Below are 17,146 nucleotides of genomic sequence, written 5' to 3' on the forward strand. Positions count from 1 at the left end.
CCCTTGGGAGGGCGACCTTGCCTGAAACAATGCATTCTTTGCTAATAGTTTTCCCTTTTTTGGCCTCCTTTTTACCTTTGAAAACCTTTTTTCTGTAGCTTCGGGAGTGCCTTCCTATTTGCTACATGGGCTGCTGATTCATGAATGGCTGAATAAAGCCAACTTGATCTTCACTCAACTGGATTTTTGTTTTTTCGTTTTTCGGGGGGCTGGCAGGCGGGATACCTTGCCCAATCGCCTGCCTCTCTGAGGCCCAGAGAGAAAACCACTCTGAAAGCGGAAACCCAACCCCCAGACGGGACGTCGCTGTCTGCACCAGGCAGGCGGCCGGGTGCCTCCGGGATCTGCTCTCCGGTACTAACTAACCGAGCTCACCTCACTCTGGGAAACCTCACATGACCCCAGCTCTACCGCGGCCGCCGCTTGACCCCTCACCCAGCGGAAGGCCAACACGCTTACTCCGCACTTCCGGCCTCGCGGGGCTGGGCACAGAGCTTTGAGGCGCCTGCGCAGCTGCTGGGCCGAGTTTCTGGGGAGGTGCCGGCGTGTTGGGACTGATGGCCAATGTCTCTGAGTAGCGGAGACGTGTGGGCGTGTAGGTCCAGCCGTCTGGCCACGGAGCTCGTGTGCCAGGTCTTTGGGAGCGGAGGGCGCGCAGAGAGCCTGAGGTCGCCGACCGCCGCCAGCACCTGGCATGTCGGCGGAGGCCTCCGGCCCGGCGGCGGCCGAGGCCCTGTCCCTGGAAGTCCCTAAGCCCTGGGGATTCGAGCCCGGCTCCGCCGCGGACGGTCTCAAGCCACAGACTCCGAACAGCAAGTACGTGAAGCTGAATGTGGGGGGCTCGCTGCACTACACGACGCTGCGCACCCTCACGGGACAGGACACTATGCTCAAGACCATGTTCAGCGGCCGCGCGGAGGTACTCACGGACGCAGGAGGTACTGTGATGCCCTCGCTTGTGCCGTCTTCCATCCTCCAGATGCTTACCCCTAGTCTTTTTCTCGCCTAGTGTCTTCTTGCCCCTTCTCTCATTTCACTGCCATCCAGTCCGGTCATTCTCACCTCCATCAACCCCCACACCCTATCTCATCTCCCCTTTTTCATTCATAATCTCCTTCTTCTTCCAGTCTTTATCCCCAGCAATAACCTACGTACACTTAGGGAACAGCTTCCCCTCCCCAGCTCTGCCAGGCGCAGTGGTGAGTGATTCAACATGTCACTTCAGAATTTTCATTATCACTCCCACCCAGTTCTCCCACCCTTCACTCCTCAGCTCAAAAAAGCTTGGGAACCCGCCCTGCTGCCAGCAGCATCGTGCCAGGCCACCTTCATCAGTTTTTTTCCAGCTGGCTAGCACTCTAACTTAGCACTGCTAACAGCCAGCCCGGAGAGTTGGAGGATCTTGTTGGTCTCTGTGTTTCCCCTAACGCACTCTGGGAATCCATCTGTAAATGCAGACTGCAGAAGGAGAAGGCTGCTCTGGGTTTGCCAGGGACACCGGAGTGGAGGGTGGAGAGTTCTGTTTGGCAGGTAAACCTTACTTCTTGGAGTGTTGCATTCAGGTTTGGGCCCCATATGCCCAAGTGGAAGCTAGAAGTTTGGTGGGGGGCTGGAATTCGGAGGGGGTTAACAAGGATTGGGAGGACAGGAAAATAAACATTTGGGGGGTGGAGGTCAGTTTTCAAAAATCTAAAGGTGAAGAAATTGTTTATTGAGTAGGTACTTGTAAAGTGGCAGTGCTGAAGATACTTTGTTTTGGTAAATGAATCTGAGGAGATTACTAAGTTTACTTTTTTGTGGGGACAGGGGATAACAGTAAACAATTAAACATACAAAAAACGGGGGCATGTAATTCCAGATAGTAATAAGTTCTATGGTGAATATAAAGGTTAAAATAGTAGTGATTTTAGAGGGTGGGGTAGACATTTAAATTAAATAGAATGGCTAGAGTTAACACGAAAGGTTAGAGGGTTATTGATAAGGTAATCTGGAAGAACTTTCTCATGGTGAGAACCTTCTCAGTATAGGACAGACTTGGGAGGGAATCAGTACTCTTTGGGGTTGAAAAGGGGGTCTGTGGGGAACACTCACTGGGCATGTTTTAACAATATATTCTTGGATAAGGCAGAAGTCAGAAAAATTCAGACTTGTAGCTTTAGAATCCTTCTTTTCATAAAAATTCAGTAGTTCCAGGGCCCCCAGAAAAGCTATCCTTTATCTTTCCTCTCCCCACCCCACCAGGTTGGGTGCTGATTGACCGTAGTGGCCGCCACTTTGGTACCATCCTCAACTACCTTCGGGATGGGTCCGTTCCACTTCCTGAGAGCACCAGAGAACTGGGGGAACTACTAGGCGAAGCACGATACTACCTGGTGCAGGGCCTGATTGAGGACTGCCAGCTGGCACTGCAGGTGAGGGTCCCTTCACCACCTCCTGAGTTCCAGCCCCATGCCCATGTCCCCGGAGAGCGGCTTAAGTAGTTAGATGTAAGTACATTAAAAGAATAAAAGGAAATATGGGGTACTACCTAGAGAGGCTGCCTCTGGCCTGGCTTTCACTAGCCATGGCCCTAGAAAATTTGTGGGTGCTGTCTTCTGTATTCCTGCCACCTCAGCCAGGGTTCCTCTCAACATCTCATGCTAAGACTGTTTTGGTGGTTAAATGACTTCTCTCTCTGCTTCTTGTTTCTACCTGGCCAAACCAGTTTTTATACTACCACCTAATTAATTACCCTCAGACATAATCCCAATCTATTCTCCCTTTTGCCTAGAAATCAGATCGTAAATAACTCTCTTGTGCCACTAGGGAAAAAATCTAAATTTAAACTGGAATATAATGACCTCTGCAATCTGGTTCTATCCTGCCAGGCAATACCCCACCCCACCCCAGGGGCTTAAAAATTTTTTTGCAATGAAATCTCATAGAAGCAGGGCCACCCCCAATAAAACAGGGTTGGGGGTTCCAGAGCCCCACCTCTGTGCTTCATTTCTGTGGATCTCATAGGGTTCTGAGGACATATGGGTTAAGTGTCACCTCCGCCACAGCTGACTGGGTAATCTTGAGTGAGCCAGTTCCTACCTCTGGCATTCTGTTGTCATATTCCAAAAGATAGGAAAACGAGGAAATATGTACAATGTAGTGAGTTTTACATAAAGCCTTTTATTCTGTCCTGTTTTTACAATGTTAAAAATATCCTATTATGATACAATACTAATGGAGATTATAAGGGTTTCTTTTTTGATGTTCTTTATATATTAAAAAGTGGCAACTATGAGCAAGTGTCTGTTATCTTGGGAAATACTTATTCTTGGAATCCAAAAGTATAGAATTTCTTTGGGCTGTATCTATGTTTTTCAAACTTTGTGACTGCCTCCCATTAAAAAAAATGCTATATATATATATATATATATAAGATTTATAAAATGATACTTTCAGTGATACACTCTGACATACTGTTGTTGGTTTTTTTTTTTTTTTACTGTTAATGCTGTTTGAGACCCATTAATGGTTAACCACTTGCAATTTTTTTTTGAAAAATTTTAAAAAGATTTTATTTATCTTTAGAGGTGAAGAGAAGGAAAGAAGGAGAGAAATAGCAATGTATGGTTGCCTCTCGTGAGTCCCCTGCTGGGAACTGGCCTGCAACCCAGGCATGTGCCCTGACTGGGAATCAACCACGATCGTGCGGTTCGCAGGCCCGCACTCAGTCCACTGATCTACACCAGCCAGAGCTAACCACTTGCAGTTTGAACTGGTTGTTCTTGGAAGTACATTCCTGAGCTATAGTTTTACATTTATCTAATGTTATCTCACACTCACTCCTGAATCTAATGTTTATCTAATGTTTTCACACCCACAGAGTTACTCCTGTGTGTCAGGAGTAATTTCCCTCTCTGCTTGTATGTACATCTTGTGCCCTTGTTTGATATTTGTTTAAAAATGAAGCAAGTTGGAGGTACATCCAAGGTCAAAGAGTTACTAAGTGCAGAGCTCACGTGCAGCCCCAGGTTATCTGACTTCCAAGTGCAAGCGCTTTTTCTTCTGTACTCTAGCTATCTCTTTTCCAGGTTTCCCTGAGACCATTCCCATCCCCACCTCACTTGACTAGTGTTTGCTCGATTGTTGGAGGGTTTTGTTTTTAAGATTTAGGTACAGAATAGAGTTCATCATACTCCTCAAATGCATGACCCTTAATCATCTATGAAATCTTTTCTTCTTATCTTTTTCCTTCATTTTCAATCCCCTGCCATGTCCCTTCCCCCATAGGTACCCTTCCAATTCTAATGTTTTGATACATATGCTTGGATTATGTTTGTACCCTTGAAAAGCTAAAGCATTCTTAAATTTTTAAAAAGATTTTATTTATTTATTTTTAGAGAGAGGGAAGGGAGGGAGAAAGAGAGGGAGAGAAATATCGATTGGTTGCCTCTTATACACCCACAACCTGACCTGCAACACTGCCTGACCCAGGCATATTGCCCTTACTGGGGACTGAACTAGTGACTTTTAAGTTTGTGGGATGACACCCAACCACTGAGCCCTACCAGTCAGGACAGCTAAAGCATTGTTTTATATGCATTTTAACTTTCCATAAGTGGCATTGAGTTATGGATCGTGTGTTTTGTTTCTTACTGGGTAATTCAACACTTTTTTGAAGATCTATTTATGCTGCTCTACATAGTAGAGGATGAAGACCTAGATTGCCTCCCCACTTCCTGCCCCAACAAACGGTGCCACCATTAGCATCCTTACACATGTGCCCTAGTGGGTGCTGGGTCAGAGTTTCTCATGATTGTAGCTGGAAGTGAAATTGCTGGGTCACAGGACACATACAAACGACTTTCAACAGTATCATCAAGATTACTCTTCCCAAATGGCTGTAGCACTTTATACTTTTTAATTAGCCGTTCATAAGGGATCTTGTTACTGCACATTTCTGCAACACATAGTATGATCCATTGTTCTAATTTTGCCAATCTAATTGGTATAGAGTGAATCTCATTTTTATTTGCATTCCTCTGATTACTAATGAGATATTTTCATATATTAGTTTTTTGTGGTTTCCCGTCTATGAATTGCCTATTCATATTCTTTACCAAATTTTCTACTGAGGTTTTTTTTTTCTAATCTGATTGTTTTACAGGTGATCCTTGTATGTTTTAGTTTAGTTCATAGGGAGAATTAAGCCCTCTTGCCCTAAGGCATGTATTCTGCATAATAAATTTATTGTTCTCTTATTTATCTAAAGTAGTACTATTTACCTATCATCATCAAGAGAGTTAAGAAAATAGTTACTCATGTTATTTGCTGGGTTTTCAGAATCAGTTGAAGAATCCCAATTGAAAAAGTTTGCTTCAGGTAATTTCTAGTCAGTTTTATTTTTACATAATTTTCTCCTTATTTATTTGTTTATTTATATATTTAAGAGAGAAACAACAGTTTGTTGCTCTGCTCATCCATGTATTCATTGGTTGATTCTTGCAACCAATGAGTGTGCTCTGACCAGGGATTGAACCCGCAACCTTTATGCATCAGGACAATGCTCCAACCAGCCGAGCTACCTGGCCAGGGCCTCTAGTCAGTTTTAGATGTTGCCAGTATTTTCTCTTAGAATGTCAGCTGCCTGTAGTGTCTGTTGTTGGATGGAAATCCTTGATTTATTGTTGTAAATAACCATTTTATTACTTTTAAGCACTATGTATATGTTACAGAAATTTAGAAAATTAAAATTTAGGTGATTAAAAATATAAAAATAGCAAATGTCCTTCAAGGTCTTTTGGGGTGTTTGTCTTTGTGCATGTGTGCATGTGCCAAAATACAGTCATGTCATATGTGCTGTTTGTAATCTGCTTTGTTTTTTAATAATTGCCATCTTTCCATGTCAATAAAATTTATCTTGGCTAAATCCAGGGTATATGCAAATTTCTCCATTCATTCCAGAAATGTCTTTTATAGCTTGCTCATCCGAGTAAGGACCCAGTCTAGATCCTTGCATCATGTCTGGTTATTATGTTCTTCAAGGCTCCTCCAATCCCAAACAGTCCCTTTTTTCTCATGATGCTGACTTGTTAAAGAGACCACCAGTGGTCCTGCACAATCACCTAGTTCCAAGTTTGCCTGGTTGTTTACTTGTGGTATCATTTGGTTTGTAATGGGCCCCATTCTGAATTTTCTGTAAGCTAAATGATGGATTTAAAGGCTTGATGTTAAACATTTTGGTTAAAATACATTTTAGGTAATTTTATATATTTCATATTATTTTATATGGACACATCCATAATGGTTTTTTTTTTTTGTAAGATTTTATTCATCATTTCTAGGAGGGGGAGGAAGAGAGAAGAGAGGGAGAGAAACATCAGTGTGAGGTTGCCTCTCACACGCCCCCTACTGGGGACCTGGCCCACAGCCCAGGCCTGTGCCCTGACTGAGAATTGAACTGTCAACACTTTGGTGTGCAGGCAGGTGCTCAATCCACTGAGCCACATCAGCCAGGGCATAATATTGTTAATATGACTCATTATTAGTGATGCTCAGAATTAGCCCCTTGATTAGGTGATGTTGGTGTGATCCTTCCATTGTAGTTATATTCCCTTGTTGCTAACTGTAAAGTAATCTGTATGATGTTATTTTGGGACTATATGAATGACAGTTACCTGTCAACCACACAGCAACTGATTACCCTTACCTGAATCAATAATTTCATTAGAGTTGTGAAATAATTATAATTCTATCATTCCTTTAACATTATTACATGGAGCTGTTTGTAAGGATCACACGTTCCATTGTCAACTAGAGAAATTCTTGATTTTAATGTAGTCAGATTCTTTCTTTCTTTTTTCCTAAATGTGTATTCGTTTAAGATCTTGTTTAAGAAGTTTTTTTTTCATTCTACATTTTAATATCTATAGTTTTATCTTTCATATGTGAGTCTTTTTATCTAATAGAATCTGCTGTTGTAAATGTGAATTACAAAGGGATGTAACTTTTTTGTCCTTCATAGAGTGAGCTAGTTTTCCCACTGCCATCTGTTAATCTGTGCTAGCCAGTGTCCATAATGGCCACCAAAATTGCCCAGAATTTTTGCTTCCTGCTTATCCTGGCTCTGTTTAGTCCTCTCCCACACTCAATAGGGCTGACCTATGTCGCTGGTAGGATATTGCAGAAATGATAGTGTGTGACTTAAAGCTTGGTCACAAAAGACATTGCTGTTTCTGCTCCTCTCTTGAATCACTCATTCTGGGGGAAGCCAGCTGCCACATGAGGATACTCAAGCAGCTCTAGGGAGCGGTCTCCTTGGTGAGGAACTGAAGCCCCCTGCCCACAGCCAGCACAGACTCTCAGGCATGTGGGTGAACTGTCTCAGAAGTGGATCCTTGAGGCCCAGTCAGGTCTTCAGGTAACTACAGCCCTGGCCGACATCTGGACTCCAACTTCATAAGTGATCATGGGCCAGGACCACCTAGCCAAGCCAATCTCAAGTTCCCAGAAACTGTGAGATAATAAATGTTTATTGTTTTACCCCATACGTTTGTAGTAATTTGTTACCCAGCAATAGATAACAGATTTTGGTATCTGGAGTGGGATTCTGCCATATCAAAAACTTGAAACCTGGGAGTGGCTTTAGAACTGGAAAGAGGGAGATTGTTAATAAAAGCCTAAAGCGTTTTAAGGAGTCCGTTTATAGAAGTCTGATGACCTTTGAGGAGGTTGCAGTGAGGAAAATGTTACTGGAAACTGGTGTAAAGGTGATCCTTGTTATATAGTGGTGGAAGTTTAGCAACGCTGTCTCCTACAGTAATGTAGAAAGTAGGAAATTACTGTCAAGACTTTAGTTTTGACATAGTACCCAATGAACTGGGTTACCTAGCTAAAGAGATTTCCAGACAGAATATTGAAGTTGCCACCAGGTTTCTTGTTGCTTACAGTAAAATAAAAGAGATGGTAAGCCAATGGAAGAACAGTTGAACAAAAAGGAGCCGGGAATTATTAGGCTTGGAAATTCCCAACCTTTCCAAATAATGAATGATGTTAAAATGAACAAATGGCTTCTAGGCATAGATCAAACATAGGGTGTTTTCAGTAAAACATGATCTAAAGATAAACCTGAGGATGTCATTGTAAAATATTTTATTAAGACCTCAAAAATATCCAAGAAGATACCTCAGAGAAGTATTTGATCAAGTAATAGTACAACTAAAAAGCTTAAAGGTGCTGTCCCTCAGCATTCTTGGCATGAGCCCAAAGTGGAGAAGAATTTATCTCACGAAGATTTATGTCTGTGGTTTAAGAGAATTCTATTGGCAGAAACACTAGAAGAGACAGAGACAGCGCCAGAGGAGAATAGGACTTTAGATCCCCAAAGTTTTCCAGGCAGGAAATAGGCTAAGGAAATCGTGGAGCTGCAAGCATGGACTGTTTCATGGAAAAAGATGACTCGGCAGAGCCAAGCGCCATGGAGAATCATCTTGGGACAGGACTAGGCATCAGAGAGCTCCCAACATTTGTCCAGCTGGATTACAGAATTTCCATGAAGCAGTGACCCCCCACCCTACCCTTTTGAACAAGAGTCTTTCAGTGCCTGTGAGTATCCTAATGCCTGTTCCACCACTGTGTATTGGGTGTGTAGAAGAGAAAACTTGTCTCTTTAGTTCACAGGTCTTCAGATCAAGAGCAAATATACTTAAGGAACAATAGTTAAGGAACTATACCCAAGGAGCCTCATCCTCACCTGGGCCTGTTTTAGATGACGGGATTCTGTACTTTGAGCTGATACTGTGATAAGACGAGACTCTGGGGGATCTTGGGAGGGAAGGAGTGTGTTTTGCATATGGAAGGGATTTGAATCAGTGGGAGCCAGCCTCCAAGGCTGATCCCAAATGATTCTTGTTTTCTAGTAGTCATTCTCTTGTATAGTTTTCTCCCATACTGAATAGGGCTGACAAGACTGGGTCATAAAAGACAGTGAGGCCTCCACCTTGCTCCCTCTGGAGTTACTTGCTTTGGCGAAGCCAGCAGCCATGTTATGAGGACACTCAAGCAAACCTATGGAGAGGCCCAAGTGACAGGCATCAGATGTTTCCAGCCAATAGCCAGCATGAACTTGCCAGCCACGTGAACAGGCTTTCTCAGAAACATGTCCTCCAGACGCAGTTGTGCCTTCAGATCACTGCAAGCCCCTGCTGGCTTGACTGTAACCTCATAAGAGACCCCATGACAGAACCACCCCTTCTGAATTCCTGACCCATAAGAAACTGAAAAATGTTGATTGTTGATTTAAACTGCTAAGTTTTGGAATAATTTGTTACACAGCAATAATCAAAACACATTCCTACTTCCCCCACTGATTTTTGGTGTCCTCATTGTAAATATCAGTTCTCATATATACATTAGTCTGTTTCCAAACTCAGTTGTGTTCCATTGTTTGTGTTTGTTTCTGCACCAAAACCGCACTTCTCATTATTACAGCTTTGTAGGGTGTTTTTGGTAGGATTAGTCTTTCCTCCTGGTTCCTTTTAAAACGTGACCTAAATATTACTAGACTTCTATTCCATATTAATTTTAGAAAAAGATGTATGGGTGTGTCAAAAAAGTGTTTGGAATTTGTGTTAGAATGGCACGTTTTGTTTTTAGATTGGGAGAGGTGAGAGAAGTTTTGACATGAAGATTCTAGAAGACAGAGAAAAAGAAATAAGCCTGTGTGTCTGGTTCTTATTCTGTCTCCAGCCTCCCAGCAAGCCAGATTTATTCATTCAACAGATTCTTACTGAGCATCTATTGTGTGCTAGGCACTTACCACTTAGATGGGAAAAGACAGACCATAAGCTATATAGACCAAAACCAAAACATGTGAGAAACCGCGTGCCATGAAGAAAGTGAACTGATATTCTGAAAAGGAAGTAGAGGAGGCTGCTTTAGTCAGGTAGCTCAGGGAGGAGGAGCAGTATTCTCTGAGGGGCACCATCTGAGTTGAGATCTGAATGGTACAAAGGAGCCAGCCCCACAAACAACTGAGTGCAGACTGTCTTGTAGTGGGAAGAGCAAAGGGCGAGATGGGCACAAGCTGGATGTGCCACAAAGCGGCCATCGGTGGGGAAGGAGGTAGGGACACGATCAGAGGTGTTGGATGATGCAGAGCCTTGTGGACAACTAAGGAGTCTGGATTTTTTCCCCAAAGGCAGCCAGCAGCTTTTGAAGGCTTTTAAGTGGGTGAGTGAGTGACATTTGGTTGTGCTGTTAACTACCCTCCGCTTCTTCTTCAGCAAAAACGGGAGAACCTGTCCCCGCTGTGCCTCATCCCCATGGTGACATCTCCCCAGGAGGAGCAGCAGCTCCTGGCCAGCACCTCCAAGGTGAGGCCCCTGAGCCCTGTAGGGTGGAGGTTGGGGGCCTCCCTGCAGCCTGATCCCCACCCTTCTCCGTCCTCTCTCCCTCAACAGCCCGTGGTGAAGCTCCTGCACAACCGCAGTAACAACAAGTACTCCTACACCAGGTGACCACCGTGGGGGTAGGGAGGTGCACGGGGTTGAATCCTCGGCTTAAGGCAGCCCTACTCCTGGCCCAAGGGGAGGGCTGTGGCCAAAGAGAGGGACAAAAAGGCGCCTGCCTGGAGGAGAGTTCCAGCCCTGCCACTTACCCACTGGGTTCCTTGGGCAGGTTCTTTTCACTTCCGAGCATCAGTTTTATCAGTAAACGGATTCAGTGAGGATTAGATGATAATGACTAGTATTTACAAAGGGCTTATTTTATAACAGGCATTACTTTTGAGTGCTTTGCATATATTAAATCACATAATTCTCACAATGTTTGAGGGAGGTTTGATCTCCATTTTACAGTTAAGGAAATTGAGGCACCAAGAGGTGAGGTAACGCGCCTAGTTTCACCCAGTTAAGAAGTGGTGGAGCTAGGATGCCAGGTGATGCAGCCTGACTCTAGAGACTGCACGGGTAGCCACCCTGCTGTGCTGGGATTTTTTTTTCTCAGCAAATGCTACTTATTTCCTTGCTGAGGCCTGCTTGGCCTGGCCCTAGGGGTGGAGGAAGCCCCCTGCTGGATGCCAAACCCATGGGCAGGACCAGAGTCTGGGTATGTGGGCCCTATGCTGGGGGGAACAGGGGGAGGGAAGCCAGTTGTGCTGAGGTCCCCTGGGCCCCGGTCTTCAGCACTTCAGATGACAACCTACTTAAGAACATCGAGCTGTTTGACAAACTGGCCCTGCGCTTCCATGGGCGGCTGCTCTTCCTCAAGGATGTACTGGGGGACGAGATCTGCTGCTGGTCTTTCTACGGGCAGGGCCGCAAAATCGCCGAGGTGTGCTGCACCTCCATTGTCTATGCCACGGAGAAGAAGCAGACCAAGGTCAGAAGGGGTTCAGGGCCTGGTTAGGGAGGGCTATGGTGGTTGGCAGGACCTGGACCCGGACCCTAGACAAAGGCAGCTCAGCAGATCAGGCAGGGGAAAGTCCATCACTGAGAGTCAGGACAGACTTCCAAGTTTTGGGGTCTTACCTAAAGGCCCTAGAGTGTAAACCATGATGCCATACACTCTCATCTGTGATGATCTTGTCAGTGCCTAGTCTCTTCTGACCTTCATATGATGGTTGTGCCTCGGATACACCAGAGATCTTGCAAGTCTCTAAGTACCAATACTATTTCACACCTTCCCAACTTTGCACGCATTGTTCCTTTTACTTGGGATTATTCTTCCTCATCTCTGTGTACCTAATGAATTTATCCTTAATCTTTAAGACCCAAGCCATGCATCACTTTCTTTGGGACACCTTCACTCATGAACTTTCACCTCAACAACCTGAGACAAAGGGGGTTTACTTTAGTACCTAGGTGTTAGCTCTTTGAGGGTAAGGCTGTATCTTTTCAATATTTTTTACTATCTTTCCAGCACTAGTGGAGGCTAGTAGAAGAGTTTATTACACAGTGGAAACTAGGAAACATTTATTGAATACACGAATGAATGACCCAGCTTCCAGGAAACTTCCTGTTTTTTGAAGACAGGAAGATCGACAATTAGAAGGCAGCTTGTTAAGGGTTATGTTAGTTACATGATTCCAACCCACGGAAGGGGAACCCCCAGTCACCTCTTTGCTTCATCCCCTCTGCTTGTTCCTCATCACTCCATGTCGTATTGGCCTTGCTGCTCATGGCCTTGCTGCTTAGTGCACTAAAGCCCACTCCTGTCCCAGAGCTTTTACACTTGCTGTGGCCTCTTTCCAGACTGCTCTTCCTCTGGTTACCTACCTGGCTCCCCCCACCCACCCCACTTTCCTTTGGCCATTGGTCAAATGTCGTCTTCTCAGTGAGGTCTTCTCTAAGCGCTCTCACAACATTCCCAGCCATGACCATCCCCACCTCTTTTCCTGTTGTAGTTTTTTCTCATAACATTTGTCATCATCTGACAGTCTATATTTTATTAAATGTATGTCTATGTTCTCCCCCTAGAATGTAAACTTCCTGTGGATAGAAACTTTGTTTTGTTCACTGCTATATTCTTAGTGTTTGCAACACCTGGTACAGTGCAGTCATTAAGTAAATATTTGTCTAATGAAAGAATATACCAAGAGACTTGGTAGCAAAGGAGAGAAAACAAATAACCACCTGACTTCAGAGTCGGACCTTGAATTATAAGTGTGACTTTGCTGAGTAAAGCAGTTACAAAGAGGACAGTCCAGGCCAAGGAAACTGTGATTGCAAAGACTCAGAGGTGTGCCAGTGCAGGAGCAGCTGGGGGAAGGGGGTGGTTGTGTGACTGGACCATAGGGTGGGAGCTGGGGGTTGCTGGCCTTTTGCAGGTGGAATTCCCAGAGGCCCGGATCTTTGAGGAGACCCTGAACATCCTGATCTACGAGACTCCCCGGGGCCCAGACCCAGCCCTCCTGGAGGCCACAGGGGGTGTAGCTGGAGGTGGCGGGGCGGGCCGAGGGGAGGATGAGGAGAACCGAGAGCACCGTGTCCGCAGGATCCATGTTCGGCGCCACATCACCCATGATGAACGTCCTCATGGCCAACAGATTGTCTTCAAAGACTAATCTTGACGTTTCTCCCTAGGACCCAGGCCCTCTTCCCACACCTTTGCCCCGGCTTTGCTGGCCAAGTCGTGGGTCTTCCCTCTGTCCTTTTATTGCATGGTATAGTTCACTTTGGCTGTTTTCCATTCATTCCAACTTCATTGCTAATAACATGGTACATTCCAGCGCCTTCCCTCAGTCAGAGCCCTTCAGAGGCCTACATTCATTCCTTCGTCACCATTTTTGTCCTGCTATTTTCCCTTACCAGCTGGTTTAAAATGATTTAGAATTCTCATTCTCTTTTTTTAGTACATTATATATGCCAAAGTGTCAAGCCAGCCCTTAATAACACCCACCACGTTCTGAGCTGCCCCCTGACCATTGTGCAGGGTAGTTTGTCTCATTTCCCTTACCTTTCTCCCGACCTCCTTAACTTTGTGTTAGGCTGGCCTGGGCCTACACCAGCTCAGCTATCTTCTCAATCTGTTTCATATTATTTATTATTTTAATTTTCTATTAAATTATTGGTATAACGTTGAGTTGAGGATCTGGTGCTGACTCCCAGGATGAGGGCCAGGAAGGTACCTATTTGCATGGGAGAAGACATGCACCCCAACCCTGGGGCTGGTAGCTGGGAAGAAAGTAGTCAGGAGTTGGGATTTAAGATCTGTATTTCAATGTTCACTAGCCAGTTGCCTCCCTCAGCCCTGCCCACACCCTGCGATGGAGAGGAAGTCCTGGCTACCACTCAAGCCATCCCTGAGTGCAGCATCTCTCCAACCCCGATGTCTGAAGGCAACACCTTCCTTCAAGGGTCTGGTGCAAAGACAAAGTCAAGGGCCTGGCGCTCAGCCCCAGCCACGTTGGGGTGCCAAAGGTCCACGATGAAGACCACTCGAGGCCCATCCTCAGGGGAGCCTAGGGTACATGGGAATAGAGACAGGAGAGCAGCTGACATTAAGCACTTATATGCCAGAGCACTCACCAAATACTCAAAAAGCAAACACTTTGTAAGTAAGTGCCAAGCACTGTTCTAGCCCTTGATACGCATTAACTCTTAATCATCAAAACTATAAGGTAATACCACAATTACTCCTATTTTATACAGAGTAACTGAGGAACAAAGAGGTTAAGTAACTTGCCCAAGTTCACACAGCTAGTAAATGCCTGAAGTATATGTTGTATGAAAGGAGCCATTACCACTCCCCTTGACAAAGGCGGAAGAGGCCCGCAGGCCTGATGGCACATATGCAGTTAAAGCATTGCCACCTCCTTGGTGGCATCTAACCACGTAAGTGCCAGAAGTAGCGCAGGAACCCTGGCAGTCCAGGCCCTGGGTCTTATGGTGTTAACCACTTTGAACCTACATTTATTTAACCCTTTAATCACCTTATCAAGAAGGCAGTTTCCCCATTTTGCAGGTGATCATAAAAGCTGTGTGACTTGTTCAAGGATACACAGCTGGGAAATGGTGGTGCTAAGACAGCAAGCCAGTGGGCCTGATTCTGTAGCTTCTCATACGACTGTTTCCCTTCTCTGTTAGTCCCTCATCCCTCCTGGCAGAGCGGGAGCCCCATTACCATTATGAGCCACTGTGTGCAGGAAGGAGTCGTCCACCAGTAGACAGTGTCCCTCAGCCCAGCACTGGGGCTCACCCCCAACCACCAGCTCACAGCCAGGCGGGATCTTCAGCCCTGTGGACAAAGACCCAGGCATACCAGGTTCTGTGGTGGTTCTTCCATGCTTGGAATATAATTATAAAACAATGCTGGCTGAAAGAAGTGCTAGGAAATACAGTGAAATGCAGTGTAAAGCACAATCTGTTCGGTTTCAGAGAAAAGGGAAGGCTTCCTGGAGGAAGTCTCATTTCCTCCTAGGCTTCTGACAGTTTAAGAACCTACTCTATATGCTGGGCCTTCCCTCCCTGCAAGGTACAAAACTAATGATTCCATCCTTGCCTAGAGACCATACAGTCAGGTACTGAGAAAACTGATCAGCCACTTCGAATGATAAGGAATGAGAAGACACCCCAGGAAAGATGTGACATTTGAAATTATGTTTCCTGAGTGCTAAGTAGGAGTTTTCCAGCAGTGCTAAAATGATAAATGGTAAAGACGTTTTAGGTTAAGTGTATAGCATGAGTGTGATGTCTGCCAGGATTAGTCAGAAGGCCTTTATATTTTAGAACATGGTGGGAGGGGAGGCAAGGAGAGGAACGTGGGAGATGAGGAGAGGACGAGTCTGGATTGGATCCGGAGGCCAGTGTGCTTCCAGGGGAGGACACATCCGAGCAGTAGTGCGGATGATTTTAGGCAAAACAAGGTCACAGAGTTAAATAATCAGAAAATTGTTTTCCTCTCCATTTTCTCTCAGTCTTTAAAACACCAAAAAGCAAATCTCAGTTTAGTGTTATCATGACATTAACACCTCACTAACACTGCTCCCTTCTAAACGAGGACAGCATAGGCTTCAGTTCCGGAGAGGCTATTTAGCCAGAATTTTAAAAGCCTTTTCTAAAAAGCTTAAGTTTGTTTTTATGAGTACTTTCCATTTAGGGCAAGTAATACTGATAATCGTGTTCTGTAAAGATTCCTTTTAAATAAGTAAAACAAAATATGGAGGGGAATCCATATGAAGATATATAGTACAGATGATAAATGACTATGGCAAAGCTTATGAAGATCATTTGCAGATAACTGAAGCTCAGGAAATGCTGCTGCTGTGGGGAACTGGTTGTCCGGAACGATTTCTGAGAAGAGGCATGATGAGAACCACAGTGTAGAAAGCCCTGGTGGCAGAGAAGAGAGGCAAGGAGGTTGTCTGCAGGCATCATCTACTTACCCAGATGGCATCTGACCCGGGCATTGGTGGGCCCACAACGGCCCTCAAGCCGGGCTCCCGGAAGGAGGACAGAAAAGCCAGCATTGCCAAAGGTGTTGGCGCTCATGAAGCTCCGAAGTCCCCTCAGTGCCCGATAGGCCCTGGGGCACCGGCGGCAGTTGTTGGGTTGGCACCGGCCTGCTTGATACAGCAGGAGCTGATAGCACCCAGGAGCCAACAGTGGGGACCAGCCCCGAGGAAGAGGGGTAGTCCCTGAGAAATCCCAGCTCACAGCCCCAAAGTCTTGCAAAATAGCAGAGAAGCTGCTTTCCAGGAGCTCCACGTCATGTCTCTGGGCATCCCGCGGCACAAAGGGCGCTGAGGGCAGGTCGGGCAGGAAAAGCAAGTCTGGGCGCTGAATGCCCAGGACCCCTGGCCCTCCCCCAGGGCCTGGGCCACCCTGAGCTGCCCGCCTCACCCTACCCATCCCAGCCCAGGAGTAGCGCCTGGCATAGGCCCGAAGGCGACGGCTCACTAGACCTTCTGTCCTAGGTCCCTCCCCAGGCTCCCCAGAGCTCCCTGGGCTTGGCTTGCCAAACTCAGAGCATCCCCCAGGACCACCACTGACACCCCCAGCCTGACTCCCAGCCCCCAGAGCCTGCATGTCTTGGGAGCCCAAGCGGTAGCAGTACCAGAGGAAAAGGGAAGTGAGGGCTCCCAGGAGCAGGGTAAAGGCTGAGGAGGCCAGGGGCAACGGCCATGTAGGCACGATGGGCAGAGAGACCATGGCCAAGAGGTCTGGGACATCTTCCTGACCCCAGTTCCCCTGTGCCCCAAGTTCATCCTCCATGGCTGCTCCCTGGTTGCCCCCGGGGCTGTTTCCCTTCCACATTTCCACTCTGGGTTCTCTCTGCTGCAGAGGTCTTCTCTCCACCTTGTATCTCTGGCCTTCTCTCCTCCTTCATGTACCTTTAACCCTTCTTTCCCTTTTTCCTTCTACCTCTCTCCTCTCTCACCTGTTCTTTCTCCTTGTGGAAGTTTCCTCTCTCACCCTCTGCCTCTCCCTTCCTCACCCTCTGTCTCCTCTTCTCCTTTCTTCTCCCTCCACCCCTACCCCCCCTTTCTCTCGCTCTTTCCTCCCGCGCCTTTCCTTCTAGCTTCCCCGGACAACAGTTCCTACCCCACCTGGACCCGCAGCCCTGGGGACCTGCAACCAGTCGTCTTCCGCAGCGGCTTCTCTCACTCCTTCCCCCTTCTCTCCCTGCCCTCTCTTCTCATTCAACCCTACCCGCAGGTTCGCGCCCGCGT

General features: G+C 46.2%; 2 protein-coding genes and 1 non-coding gene across 3 annotated transcripts; 2 read left to right on the top strand and 1 right to left on the bottom strand.

The window, feature by feature from the left end:
- The first annotated feature begins 297 nt into the window (after positions 1 to 297).
- KCTD13 (potassium channel tetramerization domain containing 13) lies at positions 298 to 13,557 on the top strand. The gene is made up of 6 exons (XM_037065412.1): positions 298 to 938; positions 2,242 to 2,411; positions 10,260 to 10,349; positions 10,437 to 10,489; positions 11,160 to 11,355; positions 12,803 to 13,557. Exons 1-6 carry the CDS (start codon positions 695 to 697, stop codon positions 13,037 to 13,039), a joined length of 990 nt encoding a protein of 329 aa, XP_036921307.1. The 5' UTR covers positions 298 to 694; the 3' UTR covers positions 13,040 to 13,557.
- Positions 13,558 to 13,689: 132 nt separating this feature from the next.
- ASPHD1 (aspartate beta-hydroxylase domain containing 1) lies at positions 13,690 to 16,848 on the bottom strand. The gene is made up of 3 exons (XM_037065411.1): positions 15,860 to 16,848; positions 14,599 to 14,712; positions 13,690 to 13,936 (listed from the first exon to the last, which is right to left on the bottom strand). The coding sequence occupies exons 1-3, from the start codon at positions 16,728 to 16,730 to the stop codon at positions 13,827 to 13,829; spliced, it is 1,095 nt and encodes a 364-aa protein (XP_036921306.1). The 5' UTR covers positions 16,731 to 16,848; the 3' UTR covers positions 13,690 to 13,826.
- On the top strand, positions 14,195 to 14,317 carry LOC119000472 (U6atac minor spliceosomal RNA). The gene has a single exon (XR_005069332.1). It is a non-coding gene; the product is annotated as a U6atac minor spliceosomal RNA (small nuclear RNA).
- Positions 16,849 to 17,146: the final 298 nt, after the last annotated feature.

This window comes from Sturnira hondurensis, unplaced genomic scaffold (genome assembly GCF_014824575.4).
Source record: "Sturnira hondurensis isolate 20B ecotype Veracruz unplaced genomic scaffold, ASM1482457v3 Scaffold0015739, whole genome shotgun sequence".
Lineage (NCBI taxonomy): Eukaryota > Metazoa > Chordata > Mammalia > Chiroptera > Phyllostomidae > Sturnira > Sturnira hondurensis.

Excerpts from the sequence above, each read along its gene's own strand:
- KCTD13 (XM_037065412.1), top strand. The coding sequence starts at position 695 with ATGTCGGCGGAGGCCTCCGGCCCGGCGGCGGCCGAGGCCCTGTCCCTG. Across the intron at positions 10,350-10,436 it reads TCCTGGCCAGCACCTCCAAG|CCCGTGGTGAAGCTCCTGCA; the intron begins GTGAGGCCCCTG and ends CTCCCTCAACAG. Across the intron at positions 10,490-11,159 it reads AACAAGTACTCCTACACCAG|CACTTCAGATGACAACCTAC; the intron begins GTGACCACCGTG and ends CCCGGTCTTCAG.
- ASPHD1 (XM_037065411.1), bottom strand. The coding sequence starts at position 16,730 with ATGTGGAAGGGAAACAGCCCCGGGGGCAACCAGGGAGCAGCCATGGAG. Across the intron at positions 14,713-15,859 it reads CCGGGTCAGATGCCATCTGG|GGCTGAAGATCCCGCCTGGC; the intron begins GTAAGTAGATGA and ends CTTTGTCCACAG. Across the intron at positions 13,937-14,598 it reads GCACACAGTGGCTCATAATG|GCTCCCCTGAGGATGGGCCT; the intron begins GTAATGGGGCTC and ends CATGTACCCTAG.